This window comes from Macrotis lagotis, chromosome X (assembly GCF_037893015.1).
Source record: "Macrotis lagotis isolate mMagLag1 chromosome X, bilby.v1.9.chrom.fasta, whole genome shotgun sequence".
Lineage (NCBI taxonomy): Eukaryota > Metazoa > Chordata > Mammalia > Peramelemorphia > Peramelidae > Macrotis > Macrotis lagotis.
This window is the reverse complement of record NC_133666.1, coordinates 219,149,183-219,176,567: the sequence shown is the minus strand read 5'-3', so window position 1 is coordinate 219,176,567 and position 27,385 is coordinate 219,149,183. Positions and strand designations below refer to the sequence as shown.

General features: G+C 36.4%; 1 protein-coding gene, 1 non-coding gene and 1 pseudogene across 5 annotated transcripts in view; 2 read left to right on the top strand and 1 right to left on the bottom strand.

Annotated features, from left to right (window-relative positions):
* The window catches only part of MCTP1 (multiple C2 and transmembrane domain containing 1), a 528,212-nt gene that overhangs the window by 335,140 nt on the left and 165,687 nt on the right, over nt 1-27,385 (bottom strand). For all 4 annotated transcript variants that reach the window (XM_074200502.1, XM_074200503.1, XM_074200500.1 and 1 more), the window contains exon 3: nt 23,203-23,345. In XM_074200502.1, the coding sequence (XP_074056603.1) occupies nt 23,203-23,345 (143 nt within the window). The remainder of the gene's footprint in view (nt 1-23,202; nt 23,346-27,385) is intronic.
* Nucleotides 5,841-5,947, top strand: LOC141503891 (U6 spliceosomal RNA). The gene has a single exon (XR_012473171.1). It is a non-coding gene; the product is annotated as a U6 spliceosomal RNA (small nuclear RNA).
* On the top strand, nt 6,029-7,461 carry LOC141497727 (interleukin-1 receptor-associated kinase 4 pseudogene; annotated as a pseudogene).

Sequence of the window (27,385 nt, the reverse complement as noted above, 5' to 3'; positions counted from 1 at the left end):
GAGTTAGAGAAGGAAATGACAAGCTACCCCAATATCTTTGCCAAGAAAAACCCAAACTCACAAGGAGTTGGATATAGTTGAAGAGAATGATCAATGCTAACAGCAATTGAGATTACAGTTGGAAGAATCTGATAAATGGCTGTGATCTGTGCTAGTAAAGAAAGTAGCTACAGTATCAAAATAATGTGTACTTGAAAGAGTAAAGAGAAAAAAGTAAAAAAGAAAGAATTAAAAAATTCCAAACTACAAAATGATGAAGATGAAAATACAGAAGATATACTGAATAAAGATTTGTGACACAGACATAAAGCATGAAGGCTTAAGAATAAGAGAGACTAGAGGGGAAAAGAATGAACTAAATTTTAGACATAGTGAGGTGGCTAGGTGGTACAATGGTTAGAGCGCTGGCTCTGAAATCAGGAGTACCTGAGTTCATTTAATTACCTAGCTGTATGACCTTAGGCAAGTCACTTAACCCCATTGCCTTGCAAAAACATAAAAATAATTTAAAAAATTTTAGACATATTGAATTTAAATTGGTGGTAGAACATTTACATGTAGATGTTCTGTAGGCAGCTGGATATGTGAGTCTTGAGCTCAGAAAAGAAAGATCAGTGCTGGAGATATGGGTCTGGAAGTCATTTGCAGAAAGGAGGTGGTTGAAACCATGGGAATAGAAAAGATTAACAAAGGAGAAACTAGAAAGAGAGAGGAAAATGGCTAGACCTTTGAAGAACAATACACATATTAAGAACTGGAAAGAAAATAAGCAACCAGTGAAGAAAGGAGAACTGGATTGGTAGAAATGAAAGAGGATCACAAGTTTCATTAGTGCATTTAAATTAATTTTTTTAATTAAAAAGTTTTAAAAACATTTTATTCTAAGACAAATTTTCAATAAGTTTTATATTGTGTATAGAAGCTGGCACTTATATAGTGCTTTATGGTTTGCAAAGCACTTTAAAAATGCTCTCTTATCCTCAACTCCATGAAGTAGATGCTATTATTATTCCCATTTTACAGATGAGGCAAATGAGTCAGACAAATCAAGTAATTTGTCCAGGGTGAGACAATTAGTAAGTATTTGAGGCCATACTTGAAACAAGGTCTTCCTGACTTCAATTGCAGTGATCTGAACATGGAATTAAAAAGAAAAGAAAAAGAAAACTTTTTGATCACTTGCCCCTGGAACTTTGTTATAAACATGCCTCGGATATGCATTACAAGCACCTGTGAATATCTGATGAAATATTTCAGTGCATAAAATTCAAGAATGAATTTTACAAGACAAAAAACCATATCAAATACAATAATTTATCTTATCCTGTCTATACCGATCAATTTGCACCAAGACTTCCATGCCTTCTAGAAATATAAATTGAAACACAATGAGAACATTGGCAAGTACAAAATTCTTCCAGTGTCACTGAAAGATGTCAAAGCTAACTCATGAGCATAAAGTAAGAGAAGACAGGGAATAAGGAGGACTTCAGTGGACCAACTGAAATAACTCTAAATTCCATACCATTCTTTTTCTTCATTCTCAAGGGTTTTCCCTTTGCCTGAATTACCTAAGTATTTACTTCAAATTTTCTACTTATCTCAGGAGTTCTTAACCTTTTGAGCATTATAGAATCTTTTGACAGTATAACAAAGCTTAAATGAACCATTTCTCAGAAAAACATTTTAAAAGAATAGAATAAAATATTTATGTTTACAAAGGAAATCAATTATACTGAAATATATTACAGAATATACACTGAAATAGTTAACAAAATACTTTTTTCAAAAAGTTCACATACTCCAGGTTAAGAATCTATGACATAAAGAGAAAAACATAGGAGAGGTTAACATTAAAAGTTAACATCACTTCATTAAGGTATTAGCTCATTTTAAAATCTAGTCATTATTCCTTAGCCAGAGGAGACAAATCTATAAATGAAATCCCCAGGACAACAAGCAGATAGAATGGGGAAGAAATGGAAAATCAAAGTCCCACTGTTTCCTATATTCCTGTTTCAGAAATTTAGAAGACCCCTAGGGGCTCAGTAACTCCATACTCCATTCCAAGAAACAAAGGTGGAAGAAAATACTTTAAGAACATTTCATAAAACTAAATAAATTTTTAAGCAGTCACTTCAATTCTCAAGGTAAAAAGTATCCAACACTGAGAAATGTGAACCTCATCTTATTTTTCTTTATTTTTAATTAATAAAACCAACACCTTGTTTTCATACAGCTTTGTGTGTTTGACAGGAGCCCAGCCCTGCGCATCCACATTTGCATTTGAACATAATACCTTAAACAAGTAGAGTTTATGAGCCCCAGAATTACTGAACATCCTATCAAGAAATCTGACAACCAAGGGACAAAACTCAGGATGTGTCTCTATAATAGGTACTGAGTTCAGTCAATAAAATTAAGGACCCCACTGGGAATCAAGACTAAAATCACTATGTGGAAGTCAGTGTAACTGAGTTAAAAGCAATTTATTCGTATCTTTCCATTTTCCAGTTCCTATTGCTATCTTGGGGGGTGGGGGTGCTGAATTTCAAAATATGATGACAAATTGCTTTTGCATAAGCTTTCTGATGATTTTAAAAATCAAATTAAATATGGTTTGTAAAGGACTCAGTCCATCAAAGATGGAGAAATAGAAATTAAGCTCATATAATAGACAGCATGCCAAAAAATTATACAACACTGATTCACATCTCATCTTTGTTTGAGGCTCAAGGAATGGTACAGAACAAATTAAAAACATGAGAAGTTAGTTCCTTTCATCGTTTAAGTAGGCACTGATGGCCAATTCCCAAATGCCCCCAGAAAATCAGACATAAATGAAAAACAAGTAGAGAAATAGTGTTTTCACTTTTTAACAACACAGGGACAAACTGAGATGCTTGACTGCTTCAGAGACATGTGTGATGGATGGTACAAATAGAAGAATTCAAAATGCACAGTGAATGTAAAAATAGCTGCGGTTTAAAAGAACTTCTCCTCAAGAGGTTGGAGGCTTCGTTATTGTAATCATGTTTCAACCGGCACTAGAGATCTGCTTCTAGTTATTGATCTAAAACATTCTTTTGAGTAATTTAGAGTCTGCTTATATATAATCTTTGAGACAAGGAATGATACCAGACCATTTAACAAAACACAAATAAAATAAACCAATCTTCTGCACTTTTGATTATCACCTGGCACAGCTCCAAACTCAAGGTATTCTTATCCTGCATCAAGGAATTTTCCAAGTATGTGAAGACAACAAACTTGATAACAGGGGGTTGGGTCCTAAGTGAGGATGCTTTCTGTGAGAACCCTCTATTTTAATTTAAAACATGATGAATCTCTAATACTTGACAAGAACTGGCTCAAAAAAAGCAGGAGTTACATAAATATCCCCCTCACTGCCATACTGCTTTTTTTGCTCTTCCACTATGACCCTAGGTGCTGATTCTGGGACTCTGAATGATAGTGGCAGTGAAGGGCCAATTTAGAATTTCAATTCGTTTCAACAGCCTCTAAAATTGATGCACTCCTTTATCAGAGCTGAACACATCACATTATTTAAGCAGTGGGCCCAAAGCAGCATTGTAGATTCAAAGAGGGTTCCAAAGCCCTTCTCTCATCTTAAGTGTTACATTTTAACCTACTATGTCTATTGCTACCTTATTACAATTCCTTTTCCAGTCTGTTTCCTACTCTGCCCTGCCAACAAATCCGCCAGAGAAAGCAAACCACAGCAACAGGAATAATCTCCTTTCCAACTAACACATACATTAAAAGTTATGCTGTTTCAAACTAATTAAATTGAGCATAAATATTTATTATGTGCAGAGTACAAAGAAATTTCTCCAGAAGTAAAAAAAAATGATTTTTTTTAAGCAACTAGAAGTGGTATAGCTTTCTAGACTTTAATGTGATTTTATAACCTTGGTTCAAAACTGTATTTTGTTTTGCTTATACTTTAAAGATCATATTATAAGCAGACATGGACCCCTTTAACTATAGGTATGAAGGGCATTCAAAGAGTCACACATTTTCAAATCACCTGTCACCATTGACTTTGATACTTACTAAGATATTTTCCAGGCAAGATTAGTTTCCTATCATAGAAGACATGTGCAAGACATCAAAATCAAGCATTCCATTGAGATTAGGGAAAGAAAATGAAATTGTTGCAATTTTCAGGTAATTCTAGTATTTGAAAATGTCACAGTCACCCATAGATCATATTTAGATTGTGACTTTGCATGCTTACATATAGAAAAAGAAAAGCTAGCATATTTACATTGGAACCCTCGCTGACAAATTAAAACTAGATTACATCAAAACACAAACCTTAGCAAAATCACAGAAGTACTGTGAATATCAAATTAAATACTAAAGGATTTTGGAAAATACAGAGAACTATAAAAAGTATGATAAAATATTAGTTTTACTGTCTTCAAAAAACGTAAATGCTTTCTCCTTTACTACTCAAGTCTTTTTTTAAAAAAAATAAGTTAATGTGAATAACTTTATTTTCAAATTTTCATAATTAAAAATAAAATATAAGAAGCCATTATTTGTCTCAGATTCCTCTCCTATAAAATGGAAAATAATTTTTGCTTCACTGACAGAGTTGCTGTGAGGAAAACACTTTGCAAACCACAGAGAACTATAGATGTGTCATTATTTCTATTGTTATTAATAATAAGAAATATTAAATAAAGAAAAATGTCATAACTTCTCTGCAATATAAAAAAGTATTTTAACATGAAAATAACAAATTTACATACAATATGTATATATATTGGGGGGGGCCAGTTAACTAGGTTGAACGGATAGAGAGTTGGGTTTGGAATCAGGAAGTCAGGAAAACCTGAGTTCAAATCCCAATTTGAACACTCACTGAGAAACTGTGAGCAAATTATTTCATCTCTATTTACCTCAGTTACCTGAGCTATAAAACAAGAATAATAAGAGGCATCTAGGTGGTGCAGTGGATAGAGATTTAGGCCTGTAAGCCAGGAAATCAAGAAGACCCAAATTCAAATTCAACTTTAGGCATTAGTTGTATAACCTTGGGAAAGTCACTCCCCCTCTATTTGTCTCAGTTTCCTGATCCATAGCACCAACTTCCAGTGTTTGTTGGTGGATCAAATGAGATAATATTTGTGAAGAGCTTTGTAAACCTTAAAGTACCATATAAATGCTATTTCTTATTCTTATCTCTTTTGTTATTGTTACTATTTTAAGAAGATTTTTTCTGAATGGTTAATTTGTATTTAAAAAAAACACAGCTCACTGCTTAAATGAAACTGTTTATTGACTGACAATAGGGAAAACTAGGTGGTATAGTGAATGAGAGATTTCAGCAAAGCTATTTTGGTTGCTTTTTTTCCTTCCAATTTTGGTATTTATTTCATAAATGAAAGTCCTTTTAGATCTTAATATTTAAGAAGTAGAACTAGAGTTCCTTACTCTTTAGGATGTAATCATCTGTTCAGATACATTGGCCTGACCTTGAAGCAATACACAGGAACAGTTTGCCTTGTTGAAATCACTCTTATAGAAGCAGGTTGATCTTGACATTCTTCCACTCCTTTTTTGGATTTCTTCTGGATATTCTTTGATTGCTTCTTCTGCAAAATTTTCTCCTGCTAAGGAATTTGTTTTGCCTCTTTCTTGCTGTCCAGAGGCAGGACATGATGAGACTACTATGACTTGGAATGTTATTGATGAGTACAATGCAATTCAATAGCAGTCTCTTGATTTGGACACACTTATTGATGGATCTTGGGTTGTTATTTTTCTTTTTGATACAAGCTTTAGAGTCCCATAAGAGATAACCTCCAGTGCTCACTTCAGCAGCACATATACTAAAATTGGAACGATACAGAGAAGATTAGCATGGCCCCTGCGCAAGGATGACGCGCAAATTCGTGAAGCATTCCATATTTTTCCTTTTCTGTGAACTATAAAAGAATGTATCTATGGACTTTTAAATATAAACTATAAATAAATAACAATATTTGATGTGAAAATTCCTTATCTCATGAAGAGAAGATGAACAAAACAATAACTTCATCAACATATGTAAGGTGCCTAAATGTTGGCCTGATTAGACAGTTGGCAGATTTTATTGATCCTCAGGAAGGATGGAAAAAGTTAGTAGTTGATATTAAAAAACCTTCTGGAGATAGTAGATATAGCCAATTTCATATAAGGAGGTTTGAAGGATTAATTCAAACTGGGAAGAGTCCCACTAGTGAACTACTCTTTGACTGGGGAACCACAAATTGTACAGTTGGAGACCTTGTAGATCTTTTAATCAGAAATGAATTTCTAGCTCCAGCACATCTGTTGTTGCCAGAGAGTGTTCCAGAAATTGTTCATAGACTCCCACAAGAAGAAATATCCCCTCGAGAAATTGCTGCCTCTTTATGAAAAAGACAAGATGCATGGGAATCCTGTATTTATTCACAATCATGAAGAAATCTCTTCATCTCTGGATTTCTCAAGCTCAGACGTGAAAAGTTCATTTTATGAACTAAAGAATATTACAAATAACTTTGATGAGCACCCCATGTCATCTGGTAGAAATAAAATGGGAGAGGGAGGCTTTGGAGTTGTGTATAGAGGTTTTATCAATGACAGAACTGTGGCAGTGAAGAAACTTTCAACTATGGCTGATATGTGTACTGAGGAACTGAAACAACAGTTTGACCAAGAAATAAAAATAATGGCAAAGTGTCAACATGAAAACTTAGTACAGTTTCTTGGTTTCTCAAGTGACTGCGATAACTTCTGTTTGGTATATGTCTACATGCCTAATGGCTCATTTCCTGACAGGCTATCTTGTCTGGATGGTTCTGCACCACTTTCTTGGCATAAAAGATGCAGAATTGCTCAAGGAACAGCTAATGGCATCCACTATTTACATGCTAACCAACATGTTCATAGAGATATTAAAAGTGCAAATATTTTACTTGATGAGGACTTCATACCCAAGATTTCTGACTTTGGACTTGCACGAACTTCTGCAAAACTTAACCAAACAGTCATGACTAGCAGAATTGTGGGAACGACAGCCTATATGGCACCTGAAGCTTTGCGAGGAGAGATAACACCAAAATCTGACATTTATAGCTTTGGTGTGGTTTTACTAGAAATAATAACCGGACTTCCAGCAGTAGATGAGCAACGTGAACCTCAGTTATTGCTGGATATCAAAGAGGAAATTGAAGATGAAGAAAAATATATTGAATATTATATTGATGCAAAAATGAATGATGTGGATTCCACTTATGTTGAAAATATGTATTCTATTGCTAGCCTTTGTCTTCATGAAAAGAAAAATAAGAGACCTGACATTGAGATGGTAAAACAGAACCTCCAAGAGATGACATCATCCTGATTTCCTAAGTTTTTATTAAGATACCACCTAAATTAGTCATAGAGATTGGTTTCCAGGTTTGTCAGTTCAGAAAAAAAAATTTTTTTAACTTTTAAAGTTTGGAATGTCATCCTCTGCATGGAACCTGTATTTTTGAATTTAAACTTATTAAAAAATTTCCCTTGCTTCATAATCTAGCTAAGTTGTAGTCAGATTGTGAGGCTACACCAATTTGCATAGCTCTCTCTCTCTTTAGGAACAATTTTATTATCCTAATGTGACTGAATATTTATAGGATAACTTTTGTTTTACCAGTATATTCACCAGGATATCAAAAAGACCCTTGATATTATAGTATTTTTTCTTCTGCCATATAGTATAAATCTTTTTTGCTATAGTAAATATGCTTCAAGAAATAATTTTAATCATTTTCTTCTGTAATTAGAATAGAATGTTACTTTTTAAATCAATTTTTTTACATTTTTCTCCCTCCCTTCCTTCCCTCTCCCCACCCCAACGGAAAGCAATGTAATAAAGAGTCTACATCTATAAAAAAAAAGAGATAACCTCCATCCAGTCTCAGTTCCGGATACTGTTTGTTTCCACCTGAGCCTGACATTTTATAACTGTGATGAGAGATGATTTTGATGTAGGCTGGTGGACAGCTGAGTTCTATTTGTGCTCCATGGGGTACAACTTCTGCTCATCCTTCCTCTTGCAAGGCTTGTGACAGTTGTCCTTCAAAATACTTTTTTAAATGCTTTTTAAATGTATTTCTATTTGAATTGTGCATTTTCATGTACATAAGAAGCTTATATATAGCTAGAAGACATTATGCAGTATAACATAATGCCAACAGAATAATCAATCCCTAAAAAAAATCTAAAAATTTGTTGGAATCCTCACAATTCCATCTCACTGCTTTTCTCCAGCCTGAATTTGCTTGAAACACTACAGAAATGAGAATTCATAGTCTTCCTAGAGACCTTCAGAACAGATTTCATAATCATTCATCGTTGGGGCAATATTCATATCTCAGATAGAAAACAGAACAGATGATACCTGAGGGTCCTTCCAAATCTGGAATTCCACAAGCAAGAAAGGCTCTGTGAACAGGTAATTTAGATATCTCCTGTTGTACTTTAAGACTATGAATTCATTTCTGATGTCTTTAGGAATGGAAAACAACTATATATTCTTCTTTTTAACAATTCCACTTAATATGCATCAAAAGAGGTATTAATACATACTTTGCTTTCTCCTTGGTTATGTAATTAACTCTGGCCAGAAAATCAGTGCAAGTTTAAAAAGTTAAATGGGTGCAAGACTTAGAATATCAAAGGAAACAGTTTGCTTTTCAGGTCTTGTATGCATAAGATTCAGAAGGGGGGGGTAGAGATGAAGAAAAGAAAGGTTGGTTGTTCTAAAGTGAAGAACATGGGCAAAGTGGTGGCAGACAATACACAAGCAATACACTGGTGAGAGTGATTGAACTATGATTTTTTTTTGACTGAGAATATCGAGAAAGAGAAAACTGTTGTTAGGTTCTGATAAGAGAAGAGGTATGGTCAAAGCAGCACTTCAAAGAATACTAGTGTCAGAAGAGAAAGGAGATAGGAAGGAAAAGATGCCAAATACAGAGACAAGAGACGGAATGTTATGCAAAATGAGGTCTTAAATCTGGCTGTATGGTGGTGAGAGGAAGGAATGGAGTCATGAGGTGTTATGGCAGAAATACCAGTAGGACTTGGCAGCGAGTGAATATTCATGACACTAAAGAAAAACAAAAAGAGTATCTGATGATATTCCAAAAAGGGAACAGCAAATGGGTAATGATGAAAGTGATTGAGATATGAAGCTAAAATAAAAATAGTCAAGCTTGAGGCCTTGCTTCTGCTTTTCCCTTCTACTGGAGGAAGAGGAAAAAATGTAATTTCATTTAACCAATATCTTTTTATTAAGTGCCTATCATGTACTGTGCCTTGGAATTAGGAGAAATATGTCTAAAAAATAGGACATGGTTCCTTGTTCTCAAGAAGTTTATAAATTAATAAGGAGCATAAATAAGGCATGCTATTTGGTGAGCAAATAATTCTAATGTTTTATTATTTGGTTATAGTCCTTTCTTCTCAAAGAAGACCAAAATGACATCATTATGTTGGGGTGAAGGTACAGTGCTTCTGATTATGGCTGATAAGACCAATATTAGCAAAGAAGGCTCTAGGAAAAGTCAAATACAAATGGCCCATAAGAACAGTTGTAGTGAAGATGTCTCTAAATTTTGTGCATCTCACATTTATATAAATAAAATAATTCCAATAAACTTAAATTTACAAATATAATTATAAATAAATTGTAAGAGGGATACAAAGAACAAGAATGATGAAAGTTATAACGCTTTACATCTATTAGAGGAAAAAACAAACTACTCTGCTTTTTGGCCCAAATTGTGACTTGAGTTCCTCTGCAAATAACTGATCCATTTAGCCATATAACTATATATAAGTAGGGATAACTGTTGATTCATTGGAAAGGCGGAGCTTCATAAAATAAAAAGTCTTTTTCATAAAACATTATACCTCAAAGGGCGGCTAGGTGGCGTAGTGGATAAAGCACCGGCCCTGGAGTCAGGAGTACCTGGGTTCAAATCCAGTCTCAGACACTTAATAATTACCTAGCTGTGTGGCCTTGGGCAAGCCACTTAGCCCCGCTTGCCCTACAAAAAAAAAAAAAACCTAAAAAACAAAACAAAACATTATACCTCAACTTTTTTTAAACTGCTAATTAACCACTATGTCTTTAATTGAGTATTAGGCACTATCTCACAATCAGTATCTCTCTTTTCTCCTTCCATTTCTTACTTTGATTTACTTCTAACTGAAGTAAATGGACATCAGAAATGTGTTTATACTGTAAAAATTCACAATCCCATAAATGGACAAATGTCTTCTTAAAACACAGGACCATAAATGGCTCATGGATCTTCCATTGACCAGTAATAGTCAACAATGTTTCTGCTAAGAAATCTGGAGAGAATTTATGGATCCAAAAATATAATCTATTTCTAATTAGAGATCTTGAAAATATATTCTGTATACCACTAAGTCTTCTTTGCTTCCCTTTCATCCACACCTAGTCATACTAAATGACTTACTATCTATATCAAGCTGATTCATTTTTACAAGTCTGCTGGTAGGGTTACCATTCAAAAAAAAAACTTTTGGCATATTTGCAAGCTAGGGAAGTCTTTTTTTTGCAAAGCAATGGGGTTGAGTGACTTGTACAAGGTCACACAGCTAGTAACTGTCAAGTGTCTGAGGCTGGATTTGAACTCAGATCTTCCTGACTCCAGAGCCAGTGCTCTATCTACTGTACCACCTAGCTGCCTCCAAACAGGTAATTCTCAAAGATGGTGCCACCCAGAATATTCTCCTGCTTTGCTTGAAGGCTGCATCTTTAATCATACTATTGAAGAAATGTCCCCTTTTTAGCCAGGAAGCTAGTGTTGCTGAATTTTTACTACTTGATCAGGACCATCTCCATTAGTCTTGATCTATGTCTTGCCACTGAATTCAGATGACCCTGGAGGAGAGATTGAGGCTGATGAATTTGTAGTTCTCCCTCCTTTAAATCCAACTCACTTGCAAGTTAAGACATCACCTTCCTGATGGCACTGGTATCTTCAAGAAAGGACAAAAAACAACAACCTACTTTTCCTTCTGGTTCTCCTCTTCATAAATTCTATCAGCTAAAGAGGTTAAGGCACTTCTGCTTTCTCTATCTATCTCTGTGTCTCTGTCTCTCTCTGTGTGTCTCCTCTCTCTGCCTGTGTTTGTGTCTGTCAGTCTCTGTCTCTGTCTCTCTCCTTTCTGGCCCTCCAAGAACTTGGGGACTGGAATTCCCTTCTTGGGTCTAGTGGGTACCAAATCACATTCACTTCCCAATGACCTTTTGCCCTAAGGCAAAATCCTTGGGACTTAAGACTCATGACCCTGCTGCCTTCTGGTCTTTCTTCCATATAGGAAAAAAGATAAAATCCCTTATAATATTCTAAGTGTATTATTATGGCCCCTTCTTTAAGATTCTTATTCTTCCCCCACTCCCTTAAGGTTGTAAGATTTTTTATCATAGGGACTGTGTTGTTTTTCATTTTTTTATCCTCTGCCTAGCATAAAGTAGGCACTTAATAAATATTTGTTGAATTGATGTAGTCCTGTATGACTGGAGGACTTGATCACAGAATAATTCAGTTTGATCCCATCTCACCCTTTCTAATTCAGTTCAATTTTTGGATAAGAATGTACCAACTCCCTTCTACCTCCTTTTACCAACTCATAAACTTTAGGCAAGTTAATAAAAGTTTCAGTTCAAGCTTCTATGACTCATTGTTTAGGTTTTTGATTGCTTCAAAGGAGTGTAAATTACCATTGTTTTCTATTCGGGTCAGAAACTTTGAAAGATTTCCCTTTCCAGAATGATATTTTTGTGATAGTAAATTGGATCATCTTTTGTCTCAATTTTTATCTAGCTCTTAGTCAATGAATGGGCATAGCCTCAGACAAACTAAGACCTGGGAAAAATCTTAATTTAGAAAAGTCAAGGTCATCCAGTGTTTTTCAAACTATTGCTAGCCATCTTGAATTTTGACTCTGGAGGACTGGAGGTAATGATTTTTTGCAGATCTGTCTCACTTAAATCCAATTCATGGACAAATCGAGACATCCTCTCAACTTCTAGGGCAGAGCCAAGATGACAGTGTGGAGCTAACATGCTCCTGGAGCTTTTCCCTACCAAAGATAAATGAAACCTCTACACTGACATTCAAGCTATAGAACCCACCAAGAGAAAAGAGAAGATACAAAGAAGTTTTAAAAGGTAGACATCACAGAGGATCTTCAGTGAAAGTCCATCTCTTTGGGGGAAAAGGAGAAGTAAAGCCTAGTAGATGGAAGAACAGAAAAGGCAGTGGGAAGCTTTCAGCTACAGTGAAGTCCAGGTCCTGACAACTTGACAACAGCAGAGGTTCCAGCAGCTGGATAGCAAGCCAGCAGGGAGGGTCCCAACCCCAAACAAAGTCTGAACCCTGGGAACACCAAGGCAAAAGTGGGAACAAACCCCTGCAAAGTCACAAAGAAGGAAATGAATCTCTCCAAAGGCAAGGCCTAGACTGCATGGGCAACATCCCAGCCAATGATAAGCCAGGGATCAGACCCCAGCCCCAGGAAAAAATAAAGCTTGGATCTATACTTCCTATACCCCAGGGGCACAGCTAAAAGAGGACTCACTGTTGAAAATTACTTTACAGACAAAGATGATAGCAATGCCATGTAGGGAGAAGAAATCAGTGAAAAAATCACTCATGGGGAAGTCTCAAAAGAGTCTATGAATTGAACTCAAATCCAAAAGCTCATAGAAGAATTTACAAAAGAATTTAAAAACCAAAGAGAAGAAAAAGAAAAATGAAAAAATAAATGAGTCATGTAGGAAAATTATGAAAAATTGACCATAGAATTCAACACCTTTAAAAAGGAAGCACAAAAGGTAATTGAAGAAAATAAAACCATAAATATCAAAATTGAACAAATAAAAACCAATGAATGTACGACACTGTAAGATTCCATCAAACAAAATAAAAAGGCTGAAAAAATTGAAGAAAATATAATGTACCTTTTAGGAAAAACAAATGAGCAGGAAAATAGGTCCAGAAGAGATAATCTATGAATCATCAGACTACCAGAAGGCCTACATCAAAAAAAAAAAAAGAGAGAGCCTGGAAAATATCATGCAGAAACTTATTAGGGAAAACTGTCCAAATCTGCTAGAACAAGAAGACATATAACTACTGAAACACAGAACCCCTCCAGAAAGAGACCTCAAGATAAAAACTCCAAGGGCTATTATAGACAAATTCCAGAACCCTCAAATAAAGGATAGAAAACTTCAAGCAACAAAAAGAAAACAATTCAAATACAAAGTGAATACAATCAGACCCACAAAGGATCTATCAGCCTCAACCCTGAAGGACTGGGAGACCTGGAATACCATATATCGGAGGGCAAAGGATCTGGGCTTACAACTCAGAATTCACTACCCTGCAAAATTCAGCATATACTGTCGGGGAAAAGATGGATGTTCAACAAAATAGAGGACTTCCAAAATTCCCTGACACAAAGACCAGATCTGAACAGAAAATCCAATTGCCAAATACCCAACTCAAGAGTTACATAAAAAGGTAAATGAAAAGGAGAAGGAAAAAACAAAACAAAACAAATGTTGATCAAAACCATCAAATTATAAACAACCCTAAAAGGGAAGGTACAACATTTCTAATTCTTGAGAATTTTACTTCTCTTAAGGATAATTAAAAAATGGATATAACTGAAGATATTGGATCTGTAGTTGGGTCTTGTCTCTCCCTTGAAGAGATCCAAGTTGACATCACTATGTTTGAGACAAAAATTCCTGATGAAAAGCAGGGGTGTTAATTCTAAATGTAAGTGTCTCATTATACTTCGACCCCCTTTAACTCTGCTGTGCTGACAAACTTCAGCACTTTCTCTGATGAGAGCATCATAAATGGTCCTGAGTCACTGTCTCTCATAACTTATAATCATTTGTAAAGTTCCAAAGTGAGATCTTCAAGGGCTCTCAGTACTTAGAACCCTTTAAGAATCTTATAGTTAAATTAAATCAGCATTTGACTTAATCCTTGCTTTACTTAACAAGGGGTTAAATACCCTGGGTGGGAAAGAGTGGGGCCTAAGTGTGAGAGAAAATAGGCCTGGGAGGAGAAGGTAGAAAGAGTTCATAATATGATTTGCTTTTGGATGATATTTTGATTCATGAGGATTGCAAGTCCTTGGAGCATAATTGAAAGGGGAGTAGGGTAAAAAATGATTATAATTTGTTATAATTTGAGAAAATGATACTTAAGCAATCAAGCGATTATTCTATGAAGGTACATTGATAACACTTTGAAGTTATCAAGAAATCAAATAATCAAATGTGATTGATGATACCTGATTAATAGTACTTGAGTGATAAATAACACCAGGTGAAGAGAACAAAGATTAATAATTTTAGAGGGAAAGAAGGGAGGAGTGTGAACATTGTGTAAATTTTATTCAATAGTTTTAGTCCCGAGTGGGAATAAAATATATATCCACTTGGGTTTAAAAATCTATCTGAAAATACTGGGGGAAGGAAATGATAAGGGAAGAAGGGACTGATAAGACATGGGAAAACAAGTGTAAGTAAAAATAAACTGAAAGATAAATTTTAAAAGAAAAGTTAAAGGGGATAGGGAGTAAAATTTTGGTGAGGAGTAATAAAAGGAAAGGAAAGAGGAAAAATATAAATGGAGAAAGATAGCACATAAAGAAATACAGAATTAGTAATCTTAACTGTAAAGTGAATGGGATGAACTGTCCCATAAAAATGGAAGCGAATAGCAAAATGGATTAAAAACCGGAATCCTACAATATGTTGTTTACAAGAAACACATTTGAAGCAGAGAGACACACACACAGGGTAAATATAAAAAGATGGAGTTAAATATATTATGCTTCAGCTGAAGTAAAAAAAAATCAGGGGTAGCAATCCTGATCTCAGATAAAGTAAAAGTAAAGATTGATCTCATTAAAAGGGATAAGGAAGGGAATTATATCTTCTTAAAAGGCACCAATGATAATGAAGCTATGTCATTACTAAACATGTATGCACCTAGTGGATAGTATCCAAATTACTAGAGGAAAAGCTGAATGAATTACAAGGAGGACATAGAGAGTAAAACTTTAATAATGGGGGACCTCAACTTCCCTCTCTCAGAACTAGATAAATCTAACTACAAAATAATTAAGAAGGAAGTTAAGAAAGTGAATGAAATCTTAGAAAACTTAGATATGATAGACCTCTGGAGAAAACTATGGGGATAGAAAAGAATATACCTTTTTCTCAGCAGTACATAGTACTTATAGCAAAACTGATAATATACTAGGGCACAAAAACCTTATAATTAAGATCAGAAAGGCAAAAATAATAAATATACATTTCTTAGACCATTATGCAATAAAAATTACATGTAATAAAGAGTCATGAAAAGATAAACCAAAAACATAACTGGAAACTAAATAACTTAATCTTAAATAATGGGTGAATCAAAGAGCAATTAATGGAAACAATAATTATATCCAAGAAAATGATACTAATGAGACATCATACCAAAATTTATGAGATGTAGCCAAGGCAGTTTTGAAAGGAACCTTTATATCTCTAAATGCCTATATGAATAAAATACAGAAAGAGAAGATCAATGAATTAGGTATGCAACTAAAAAAGTTAGAAAAAGAACAAATTAAAGATCCCCAATTAAATATCAAATTAGAAATTCTGTAAATCAAGGCAGAGATTAATAAAACTGAAAGCAAGAAAGCCACTGATAAAAGTAACAGTTGGTTTTATGAAAAAGTCAATACAATAAACAAACCTTTGGTTAATCTGACTTAAAAAAAAGAAAGAAGATAACCAAATAATCACTATCAAAAACAAAAAGGGTTAAACCAAACCACCAATGAGGAGGAAATTAAAGAGATAATTTGGAGCTACTTTGCTGAACTGTATGACAATAAATTGAATAATCTGAGTGAAATGGATGAATATTTACAAAAATATAAACTGCTCACATTAACAGAAGAGGAAATGAAATACTTAAACAACCCCATTTCAGAAAAAGAAATTGAAGAAACCATCAATGAACTCCCTAAAAAAAAGTCTCCATGTTGAGATGGATTTACAAGTGAATTTTACCAAACATTAAAGAACAATTAATATGTATTCTACATAAACTATTTTAAAAACTAAGAGAAGTTCTGCCCAATTTCTTTTATGACACCAATATAGTGCTGATACTTAAATTAAGAAGTAAAACAAAGAAAATTATAGATCAATCTCCCTAATGAATATTGATGCAAATATCTTAAATAAAATTTTAGTAATGAGACTATGGCAAGTTATTACTAGAACACTACTCCATGATCAGGTAGGATTTAAACCAAGTAGGAGGGATGGTTCAGGGATGGTTCAAGCTATATCATTTCTAAACATGTATACACCTAGTGGTATAGCTTATAGGGATAGTTCAGTATCAGAAAAACACTCAACTTAATTGAACATATCAATAGCAAAACCATATGATTATTTCAAGATATGCTGGAAAAGCCTTTGAAAAAATTTAGGAATAAATGGAGTTTTCCTTAAAATAAAAAATAGTATCTACCTAAAACTATCCACAAATATTATAAGTAATGCATATAAACTTTTCCAGTAAAATCAGGGGTGAAACAAGGATACATATTATTACCATTACTATTCAATATAATATTAGAAATGCAAGCTTTAGCAAATAAGAGAAGAAAAAGAAATTGAAGGAATGAGAATTGACAATGAGGAAGCAAAGCTTTTACCCTCTGCAGGTGATATGATACTATACTTAGAGAACCTGAGAAAATCACCTAAAAAACTCCTTGAAACAATTAACAAATTCAGTAAAGTATCAGTAAATAAAATAAGCCCACAAAAATCATCAACATTCATATATATATATATATATATATATATATATATATGCATATATTTATATGCGTGTGTGTGTGTGTGTGTGTGTGTATAATAACAAACCCCAAACAAGAGTAAGAGATAGAAAGAGAAATTCCATTTAAAGTAACTATAGGGGTGGCTAGGTGACACAGTGGATAGAGCACTGGCCCTGGAGTCAGGAGTACCTGAGTTCAAATCTGGCCTCAGATACTTAATAATTAGCTAGCTGTGTGGCCTTGAGCATGCCACTTAACCCCATTTGTCTTGCAAAATCCTAAAAAAAAATAAAATAAAAAAATAAAGGAACTATAGATGGGCAGCTAGGTAGCACAGTGAATAGAGTGCTGGCCCTGGAGTCAGCAGGACCTGAGTTCAAATTTGGCCTCAGACACTTAATAATTACCTAGCTGTATGGTCTTGGGCAAGTCTCTTAATCCCACTGCCTTGTAAAACAACCTAAATTTAAAAAAGTAACTATAGACAACATTAAATACTTGGGAATCTACCTCCCAAGACAAACCCTGAAACTACATGAACATAATTATAATGCACTTCTCACACAAATATAATCAGATCTAAATAACTGAAAAGTGTCTATTACTTGTGGTTAGGTAGAGCTAATACAATTAAAAAATGACAATTCTACCCAAATTGAATTATTTATTCAGTGCCATACTAGTCAAACTACCAAATAGCTATTTTATGAGCTAGGAAAAAATAGTAACAAAATTCATCAGGAGCAACAAAAAAACAAGAATAGAAAGGGAAGTGATGAAAAAAATTGTAAAGGAAAGTGGCCTAGCTTTATGAGATCTAAATCAATACCACAAAGTGGCAGTCATCAAAATTTCCTGTTACTGGTTAAGAAATAGTATAATCTACCTAGCTGTGTGGCCTTGGGCAAGCCACTTAACCCCATTTGCCTGGCAAAAAAAAAAAAAAGAAATACTGTAATGGATAAAACTTAGAAACTAAGGACTCTAACTAAACTTTTGAGAGACAGAACACACAAAGGGACCCAGTGAGGCAGTTCTCCTACTCAAGGTAACCTGGAAAAGAGCAGAAAGGCTCTGCTCCCCAGGGCTGGAGGGGTGGCCCGCAAGAGGGAAAGAACTTCAGCCTCCAGGAGGCAGCCCCAGGGCACTGGGAGCTGAGGCTCACAGCAGCAGGGGAGTTTCCTGATCTACGCCTGGGGAGCACCAGGCACAAAGTTGGGGAACAAGGGGGGACCTCTGCCAGAGCCTCAGGGCACACAGCCAGCAACTTGGTATTTCTGCAGCCCTGATCCAGGAACAGAAGCAGGCAGAGCTGGTAAGCAAGAGCCCCCAGGGCATGAGCCCATTGAGCTGAGGGAGGGGAGTGAAGAGAGACTGTAGAGCTCTGTCCTCAGCCCCAGGAGCAGGACTCTGGGGCTCTGACCACATTCAGATCCTGATCGCAGTCTAGGCCCCCCCGGAATAGCAGCAGGGCCCCCCCACCTCAGCCCCATGGCAGAGGGGGCCGCTTAGGGTCATTCACAGACCAGGAGGGAGGACAGAGCCTCACACACTGAGACCCTTGTGGGAGTGTCCCAAAAGCTCAGGAAGCACCCCAAAACCAGGCCCAGGCTGGGAAAATGAGCAAGCAGAGAAACAAAAGGAAGACCATTGAGAAATATTTTGCAAATGAGCCCAAGAAGGATCAAAATACTCAGTCTGAAGATGAGGAAGCACAAGCTCCTACATCTAAAGACTCCAAGAGAAACAGAAATTGGGCTCAGGCTATGACAGAGCTCAAAAAAGACTTTGAAAATCAAATAAGGGAGTTGGAAGGAAAAACTGGGAAAAGAAAGGAGAGAGATGCAGGAAAAACATGAAAATGAAGTCAGCAGCTTAGTCAAGGAAATCCAAAAAAAAAAAAAAATGCTGAAGAAAATAGCATGCTAAAAACCAGCTCAGGTCAAATGGATAAAACAGTTCAAAAAGTTATTGAGAAGAATGCTTTAAAAAGCAAAATTGGCCAGATGAAAAAAGGGATAAGAAAACTCTCTGAGGAAAAAAAATCCTTCAGACAAAGAATAGAATTCAGGGAGATTGATGAATTTACCAGAAATCAGGAATCAATACTTCAAAACCAAAAGAATGAAAAATTAGAAGAAAATGTGAAATATCTCATTGAAAAAACAACTGATATGGAAAACAGACTTAGGAAAGATAATTTGAAAATTATTGGAATACCTGAAAGTCATGATCAGGAAAAGAGCCTTGACATCATTTTCAAAGAATTACTACAGGAAAATTGCCCTGATATTCTAGAAGCAGAGGGCAAAATAGAAATGGAGAGAATCCACCGATCCCCCCGAGAAAGAGATCCCAAAAAACCAACACCTAGGAATATTATAGCCAAGTTCCAGAACTCCCAAGTCAAAGAGAAAATATTACAAGCAGCCAGAAGGACACAGTTCAAATATTGTGGAGCTGCAGTCAGGATCACACAGGACTTAGCAGCAACTACATTGGAAGCTCGTAGGGCTTGGAATATAATATACCGGAAAGCAAAAGAGCTTAGAATGCAGCCAAGAATGAACTACCCAGCAAGGCTGAATGTCCTCTTCCAGGGAAAAAAATGGACTTTCAGTGAACCAGGGGAATTTCAAATGTTCCTTTTGGAATGGCCAGAGCTGAAAAGAAGGTTTGATCTTCAGATACAGGACTCAGGTGAAGCATGGAGATTGGAGGAGAGGGGGGAAATATGAGGGACTTAATGAGGATGAACTGCATATATTCCTGCATAGAAAAATGACACTGATAATACTCATATGAACCTTCTCAGTTAATAGAGCAGGTAGAGGGAGCTTTTATAGTTGAAGCACAGGAGAAAGCTGAATTTGAAGATAAAATATGGTATAAAAATGGAGTCAATAGAAAAACAAGGGAAATGTAATGGGAGAAAAAAAAAGGAGAGGGGGGATAGGCCAAGATATTTCATGTAATAAGATTTTTTTATTACAATGAGCTATTGCAATGATATGGAAGGGGGGAGGCAAGGGGGAATGGGGGAACCTTTGATCTCATCAGAGGTGGCTAGGAGAGGAAACAGCATATATACTCAATGGGGAATAGGCATCTGGAGTAAGAAGGAGCGGGGAGCAGGGGGAAGGGGTGGGGATGTGAATAAAAAAGGAGAGGATGGACCATGGGGGGAGAGTGGTCAGATATAACACATTTTCTTTTTTACTTCTTGCAAGGGGCTGGGATTGGAAGGCCTGCCCAGGACCATAGGGCCAGGTGGATTCTGGGCCTAAGGGGTGGTATGGGGGCTCAGGGTTTCTTGGCCCCAGAGCCGGGGATCTGTCTGCTGAGCCAGTCAACGACCCTACAGCAGAGTCAGAGTGAAAGGAGAGAGAAAATATAGTACATGGTAGTGGAGAAATAAGAAAGGAGGGAGTTGCGATCAGCAATGGCAACAGTGCAAAAATATGGAAGCAACTTTTGCAATGGATTTACCATAAAGAATGCGATCCACCCATGACAGAGTTGTTGGTGTTGGAACAAAGACTGAAGCACAATTTTTAATATTATTATTATTTGGGGGAGGGTGCAGGGCAAATGGGGCTGGGCGGCCTGTCTGGGGCCACATAACGGGGTGATCTTTCGGTGTCTGAGGCTGGATTTGGACCTGGGTGCTCCTGGCTCAAGAGCCAATGCTCTGTCTGCCACCCAGTCACCCCTACTATTATTACTATTTTATTTTATTTTATTTTGGGTCTTTTTTCTTCTTCTTTTTGGTTTTTGCAGGGCAGTGGGGAATCAGGTGGCTTGCATGTCATATGGCTGGGTGATTGTTGGGTCTACGGGGCTGGATGTGGGCTCGGGTGCTCGTGGCTCCAGGGCTTGTGCTTTGTCCATTGTGCCACCTGGACATACCTACAATTATTACTATTTTTTTTTAATTTTAATTTTTTTTCTCTCCCCTTTACTTTATCACCCAAGCAAGTCTATATTCATGGGGGGAGGGTTATTTTGTTTACTCTTAAACAAGAATATTTTATTAATGTAAAAAAAACATTTGTACAAAATGAGAATAAAAAAATTTAAAAAAATGTAAACACTCAAAGATAAAAAAAAAAAAAAGAAATAGTATAATGGGGGCAAGTTAGGTGGCGTGGTAGATAGAGCACCAGTCCTGGAGTCAGGACAAACTGAGTTCAAATCCAGCCTCAGATACTTAATAATTACCTAGCTACATGACCTTAGGCAAGTCACTTAACCGCATTCCCTTGCTAAAATGAAACAAAAAGAAATAGAGTAATGGATCAATGAGTTAGGATACATTCAAAAGAAACCGCATTAAAACACTACAGTCAAAGACTTCAGCTTCTGGGATAAGAACTCATTATTTGACAAAAATTGTTGGGAAAACTAGAAAATAGAATGGCAAAAACTAGGCATAAATCTACATTTTACATTCTATACCAAAATAAGATCAAAATGGGTACAGGATTTAGACATAAAGGGCAATACCATAGATAAATAAAATAGACCAAGAAATATTCTATCAGATCTATGGAAGGGGGATAAATTTATGGCCAAACAAGAATAAGAATACATTATAAAATGTAAAATGAATTATTCTGACTATATTAAATTAAAAAGGCTTTGCACTTATAAAATCAATACTGTCAAAATTAGAAGGAAAGCAGAAAAGTGGGAAAGTCTTCACAGGAGTTCTGATAAAGCTCTCATTTCTAAACTATATAGAGAATATATATAAACTATATATAACATTTATAAAGTTGTAAGTCATTCTCCAATTTATTTATGTTCAAAGGATATGAACAGTTTTCAAATGAAGAAATTAAAGCTATATATAACCATATGAAAAAATGTTCCAAATCATTATTGATTAGCAAAATGCAAATAAAATACCTATCAGATTGACTAAGATGAAAAAAAGGGAAAATGATCAATGTTGGAGGAGTTGTGGGAGGATTGGGACATTGATGCATTGCTGGTGGAGTTGTAAAGGGATCCAACCTTTCTAGAGAGCAATATGGAACTATGCCCAAAGAGCAATAAAACTACTTATACCCATTGATCTAGCAATGACAATTCTAGGCCTTTATCCAGAAGAAATCTTTAAAAAATGGGAAAGTCGGGGCGGCTAGGTGGTGCAGCGGATAGAGCACAGGCCCTGGTCAGGTGTACAGGAGATCAAATCCCAGAGGCAGTCACACCTAGCTGTGTGGCCTTGGACAAGCCACTTAACCCCATTGCCTTGCAAAAACTAAAAAAAAAATGGGAAAAGCCTCATATTCCAAAATATTCATAGCAGCTCTTTTTGTAGTGGCAAAGAACTAGAAATTGAGGTGATGCCCATTAATTGGGGAATGGCTAAACAAGTTATAGAACACAAATACTATGAAATATTATTGTTTGATAAGAAACTATAAATGGTCAGACTTTAGAGAAGCATGGAATGAGTTGCAGGATCTGATGCTGAACAAAGGGAGCAAAACTAAGGGAACATTGTACACATTAACAACAACATTGTGAGATAATCAACCTTGATGGAAATATCTCCTTTCAGCAGTTCAGAGAGTTAGGACAACTGTATTAGAGCTATCCCCATCCAGAGGGGGGAAAAAACACTAAAATAAAACAAACAAAAAATCCTTCAGACTCTGATGAACACTTTATAAAAAATAATTCTTATGTATCTCTTTCCCCTAATATTAAATCCTCATACCAAAAATGACTAATCTATAAACATGTTTATCAAAAATATGTATTTACAATATTAACCTGTTTACCACTGAGGGGAGGGGGTGTGGGAAGGGAGGGAAGGAAATTTTGTAATTTAAAAATGAATGTAAAAATAAAAATAAAATATTTAAAAAAAGACATCCTCTCATGTTACCATTGGCCCTCTTCAAGAATAAAGGACAAACAATAAAAAACAGTAGACAAGAAGGTATACATGATAGTGAAAAATCTCTTTAGGCAGAGAAAATAGTTTTATTAAGCAAGTGTCTCAGGGGTGGCTAGGTGGCACAGTGGATACAGAATCAGCCCTGGAGTCAGGAGTACCTGAGGTCAAATCCGGTCTCAGACACTTAATAATTACCTAGCTGCATGGTCTTGGGCAAGCCAACTAACCCCAATGCCTTGCAAAAACAAAAAAACAAAAAGAGCAAGTATCTCTATGTTAGCTTCCATTAAGATGAAAGAAAAAATAAAGTAACTCACCTTTATATACAGAGGTTCCCTAGTTTGATCAATAAAAATGCAAGTTTTTTCCTCCCACACAGGATTGAGAGTCTTGTGTATTATTTTACTTCTAAAAACTTCTTTTCCTCCAATTTTAAACTTCACATATGGATCACTTGTCCCTGTTTAGAGAGAGGCACATTAATTCATGTTAATTATGTCTCATCATGCAAACAAGGAATGGTGGTTCCAATCACAAAATGTTTAACAGAAAACCATAAAGAACATCATATGAGAAAGATAAGACTTAAAGATATTTTGTCTTCTTTTTCTTACATGAGAAGTAAAAAAAAATCGGTCAACATATTTTTATATCTGGACAAGTTTTATCTTCTTTTCAAGGAAACTCTCTCCTTGTAAAAATAATTATAACAAGAATTTCTACACTTAAATATTTAATTCAAGTACTGTAACAATAATAATATGTTACTATTTATATAGTGCTCAGAGATTTGCAAAACACTTTTCAAAGAATATCTTATTTGATATGATCCTCACAAAACCCCTGAGAGGTAACTGCTATTATTAGCCTCATTTTATTGATGAGAAAACTAAGACTGGTGTACCCAGGGTCACACCACTATTAACTGTCTGAGATAGGATTTAAAATCAAGTTTTCCTGAACCTGGAACTCTCCTCACTGTATCACTTGGTTGCCTCTATCTTCCAGATGAATATAATTCATTCACTGATTTTAGTAGTCTCATATTTGTGACCAAAACCCATATAATTTTTAAGTGCACTTAGGGTAAATGAATCCCAAATCAATTTTCAACTCCTTTATCAGTAATGATACTTTCTTCTTCCTTTTAAGATTTTTTTAAAAGTTAGAATATTGGAAAGGGAATAGAGAACCTGGAATTTTCCAAAGCAAATATAAGACTAAAAATCCCTTTAAATTAATCTATTCTTTCTAATCTATTCCCTAACCCAAACTAGGGTAGATCAATCCAGACCAAAGAGCAAAGAACAGCTTACAAAAAACACTTCATCATCAGTCAATCTGGAGTTTTACTCTGTTTTACTTCGAGGTGGCTGTGTGACTTTAGGTGTGTCATATAATCTCTCCAAGTCTCAATTTACTCATTTATAAAAATAAGGATGATCTTGAAGGCAGTTGGGCATGGGTCTTTGATTCTATGAAGCCATCCCTGTAGATCTAGAATGTTAAAGGTAGGGACTCCTGCAAGCTCTCCCCCAACCACTCCAAATACCTTTAAATAATGACTCTAACCAAATGACTCTAACCAATGTGGCAGAACCCACAAAAAGACTACGAGAAACAATTTCCCAGTCCAAGGCAACTTGGAAGATCTGAGGAAAGGATCTATTGCACTGCAGTTATAAAAAGGGCCCTCAGTGCAGCCTGGGCCAGGCCAGAGTATTCTGGCCATCTAGGAATAGCCCACAGGGTGCCTGAGTCCCTAAGGGTGCCTGGGTCTGTGGTAGAGGAAGGTGGTTTCCAGATTTAGCCCAGAGATTACCAAGTACAATTGGGAAGTTCAACTAGAAAACTCTGCCACACCAGAGTGAGAGGACAGCCCAATCTAGTCCAGGCCTAAGTGCAGACCCTGCCCAGGGGACCAGGAGAAGGCTTGGGGAGCCACCCAGCCACTGCTTTCAGAATGCCCAGCCTACTGGTGGTAAGGGGATCAGGGAAGATTGTAGAGGTCTCTTTGCTATCCCTAAGGCAGGACTCTTTTGCTTTGCCCATATTCAGATCCAGGTCACAATCTGGGGTCCCAATCTCAGGAAGAGGAGCAGAAGTACAACAGAGCATACCTCCATAGAGGAGCAGGGACCCTACTGACAGCTACAGGACAGAGGAGAGTGCTTGTGGTCATCCACAGACCAGAACACAGGTCAGGAAAGCAATCATAACCTTTCCTAAGACCTTGAAGGAAATGAGAATTTGTAGGTCCCTGGGACGGGACTATCCTGGAAGCAGAGCCCCACCTTTTTCTTTTTACTTTATTTTTATTTTTTTTTTTGGCAAAAACTTTAAATTATTTTTATTCTTTTTGCATTTTTTAAATTTATTTTTTATGCTCATTTTGTACAAATGTTTTTTTTACATTAATAAAATATTCTTGTTTACAAGTAAACAAAATACCCCTCCTCCCCCATGAATATAGATAGACTTGCTTGGGCGAAAAAAGTAAAGGGGAGAGAAAAAAATTAAAATAAAAAAAATAATAGTAATAATTGTAGGTATGGCCAGGTGGAGCAATGGACGAAGCACCAGCCCTAGAGCCACGAGCACCCAAGTCCATATCCAGCCTCGTAAACCCAACAAATCAACCAGCCATGTGACATGCAAGCCACCCGATCCCCGCTGCCCTGCAAAAAACCAAAATAAAGAAAGAAAAAAAAAGACCCAAAATGAAATAAAATAGTAATAATAGTGGGGGTGGCTGGGTGGAAGACAGAGCATTGGCCCTTGAGCCAGGAGCACCTGGGTCCGAATCCGGCCCCAGACACCCAAAGATCACCCCGCTATGTGGCCCCAGGCAGGCCACCCAGCCCCATTTGCCCTGCACCCTCCCCCAAATAATAATAATAATAAATGTGCTTGAGTCTTTGTTCTAACACCAACAACTCTGTCATGGGTGGATCTCATTCTTTATGATAAGTCCATCACAAAAGTTATTTCCATATTTTTCCACCGTTGCCATTGCTGATCGCAACTACCTCCTTTCTTATTTCTCCACTACCATATACTCTTATTTTCTCTCTCCTTTCACTCTGACTCTGCTGTAGGGTAGCTGAGTGGCACAGCAGACAGATCCCTGGTCCTGGGGCCAAGAAGCCCTGCGCCCCCTTACCACCCCTTAGGCCCAGAATCCACCTGGCCCTATGGTCCTGGGCAGGTCTGCCAATCCCAGCCCCTTGCAAGAAGTAAGAAAGAAAATGTGTTATATCTGGCCACTCTCCCCCCATGGTCCATCCTCTCCTTTTTTATTCACATCCCCACCCCTTCCCCCTGCTCCCCGCTCCTTCTTACTCCTACTCCAGATGTCTATACCCCATTGAGTATATATGCTGTTTCCTCTCCTAGCCACCTCTGATGAGATCAAAGGTTCCCCCATTCCCCCTTGCCTCCCCCCTTCCATATCATTGCAATAGCTCATTGTAATAAAAAAATCTTATTACATGAAATATCTTGGCCTATCCCCCTCTCCTTTTTTTTTCTCCCATTACATTTCCCTTGTTTTTCTATTGACTCCATTTTTATACCATATTTTATCTTCAAATTCAGCTTTCTCCTGTGCTTCAACTATAAAAGCTCCCTCTACCTGCTCTATTAACTGAGAAGGTTCATATGAGTATTATCAGTGTCATTTTTCTATGCAGGAATATATGCAGTTCATCCTCATTAAGTCCCTCATATTTCCCCCCCTCTCCTCCAATCTCTATGCTTCACCTGAGTCCTGTATCTGAAGATCAAACCTTCTGTTCAGCTCTGGCCATTCCAAAAGGAACCTTTGAAATTCCCCTGGTTCATTGAAAGTCCATCTTTTTCCCTGGAAGAGGACATTCTGCCTTGCTGGGTAGTTCATTCTTGGCTGCATTCTAAGCTCTTTTGCCTTCCGGTATATTGTATTCCAAGCCCTACGAGCTTCCAATGTGGTTGCTGCTAAGTCCTGTGTGATCCAGACTGCCGCTTCACGATATTTGAACTGTGTCCTTCTGGCTGCTTGTAATATTTTCTCTTTGACTTGGGAGTTCTGGAACTTGGCTATAATATTCCTAGGTGTTGGTTTTTTGGGATCTCTTTCTCGGGGGGATCGGTGGATTCTCTCCATTTCTATTTTGCCCTCTGCTTCTAGAATATCAGGGCAATTTTCCTGTAGTAATTCTTTGAAAATGATGTCAAGGCTCTTTTCCTGATCATGACTTTCAGGTATTCCAATAATTTTCAAATTATCTTTCCTAAGTCTGTTTTCCATATCAGTTATTTTTTCAATGAGATATTTTTCATTTTTTTGGTTTTGAAGTATTGATTCCTGATTTCTGGTAAATTCATCAATCTCCCTGAATTCTATTCTTTGTCTGAAGGATTTGTTCTCCTCAGAGAGTTTTCTTATCTCTTTTTCCATCTGGCCAATTTTGCTTTTTAAAGCATTCTTCTCCTCAATAACTTTTTGAACTGTTTTATCCA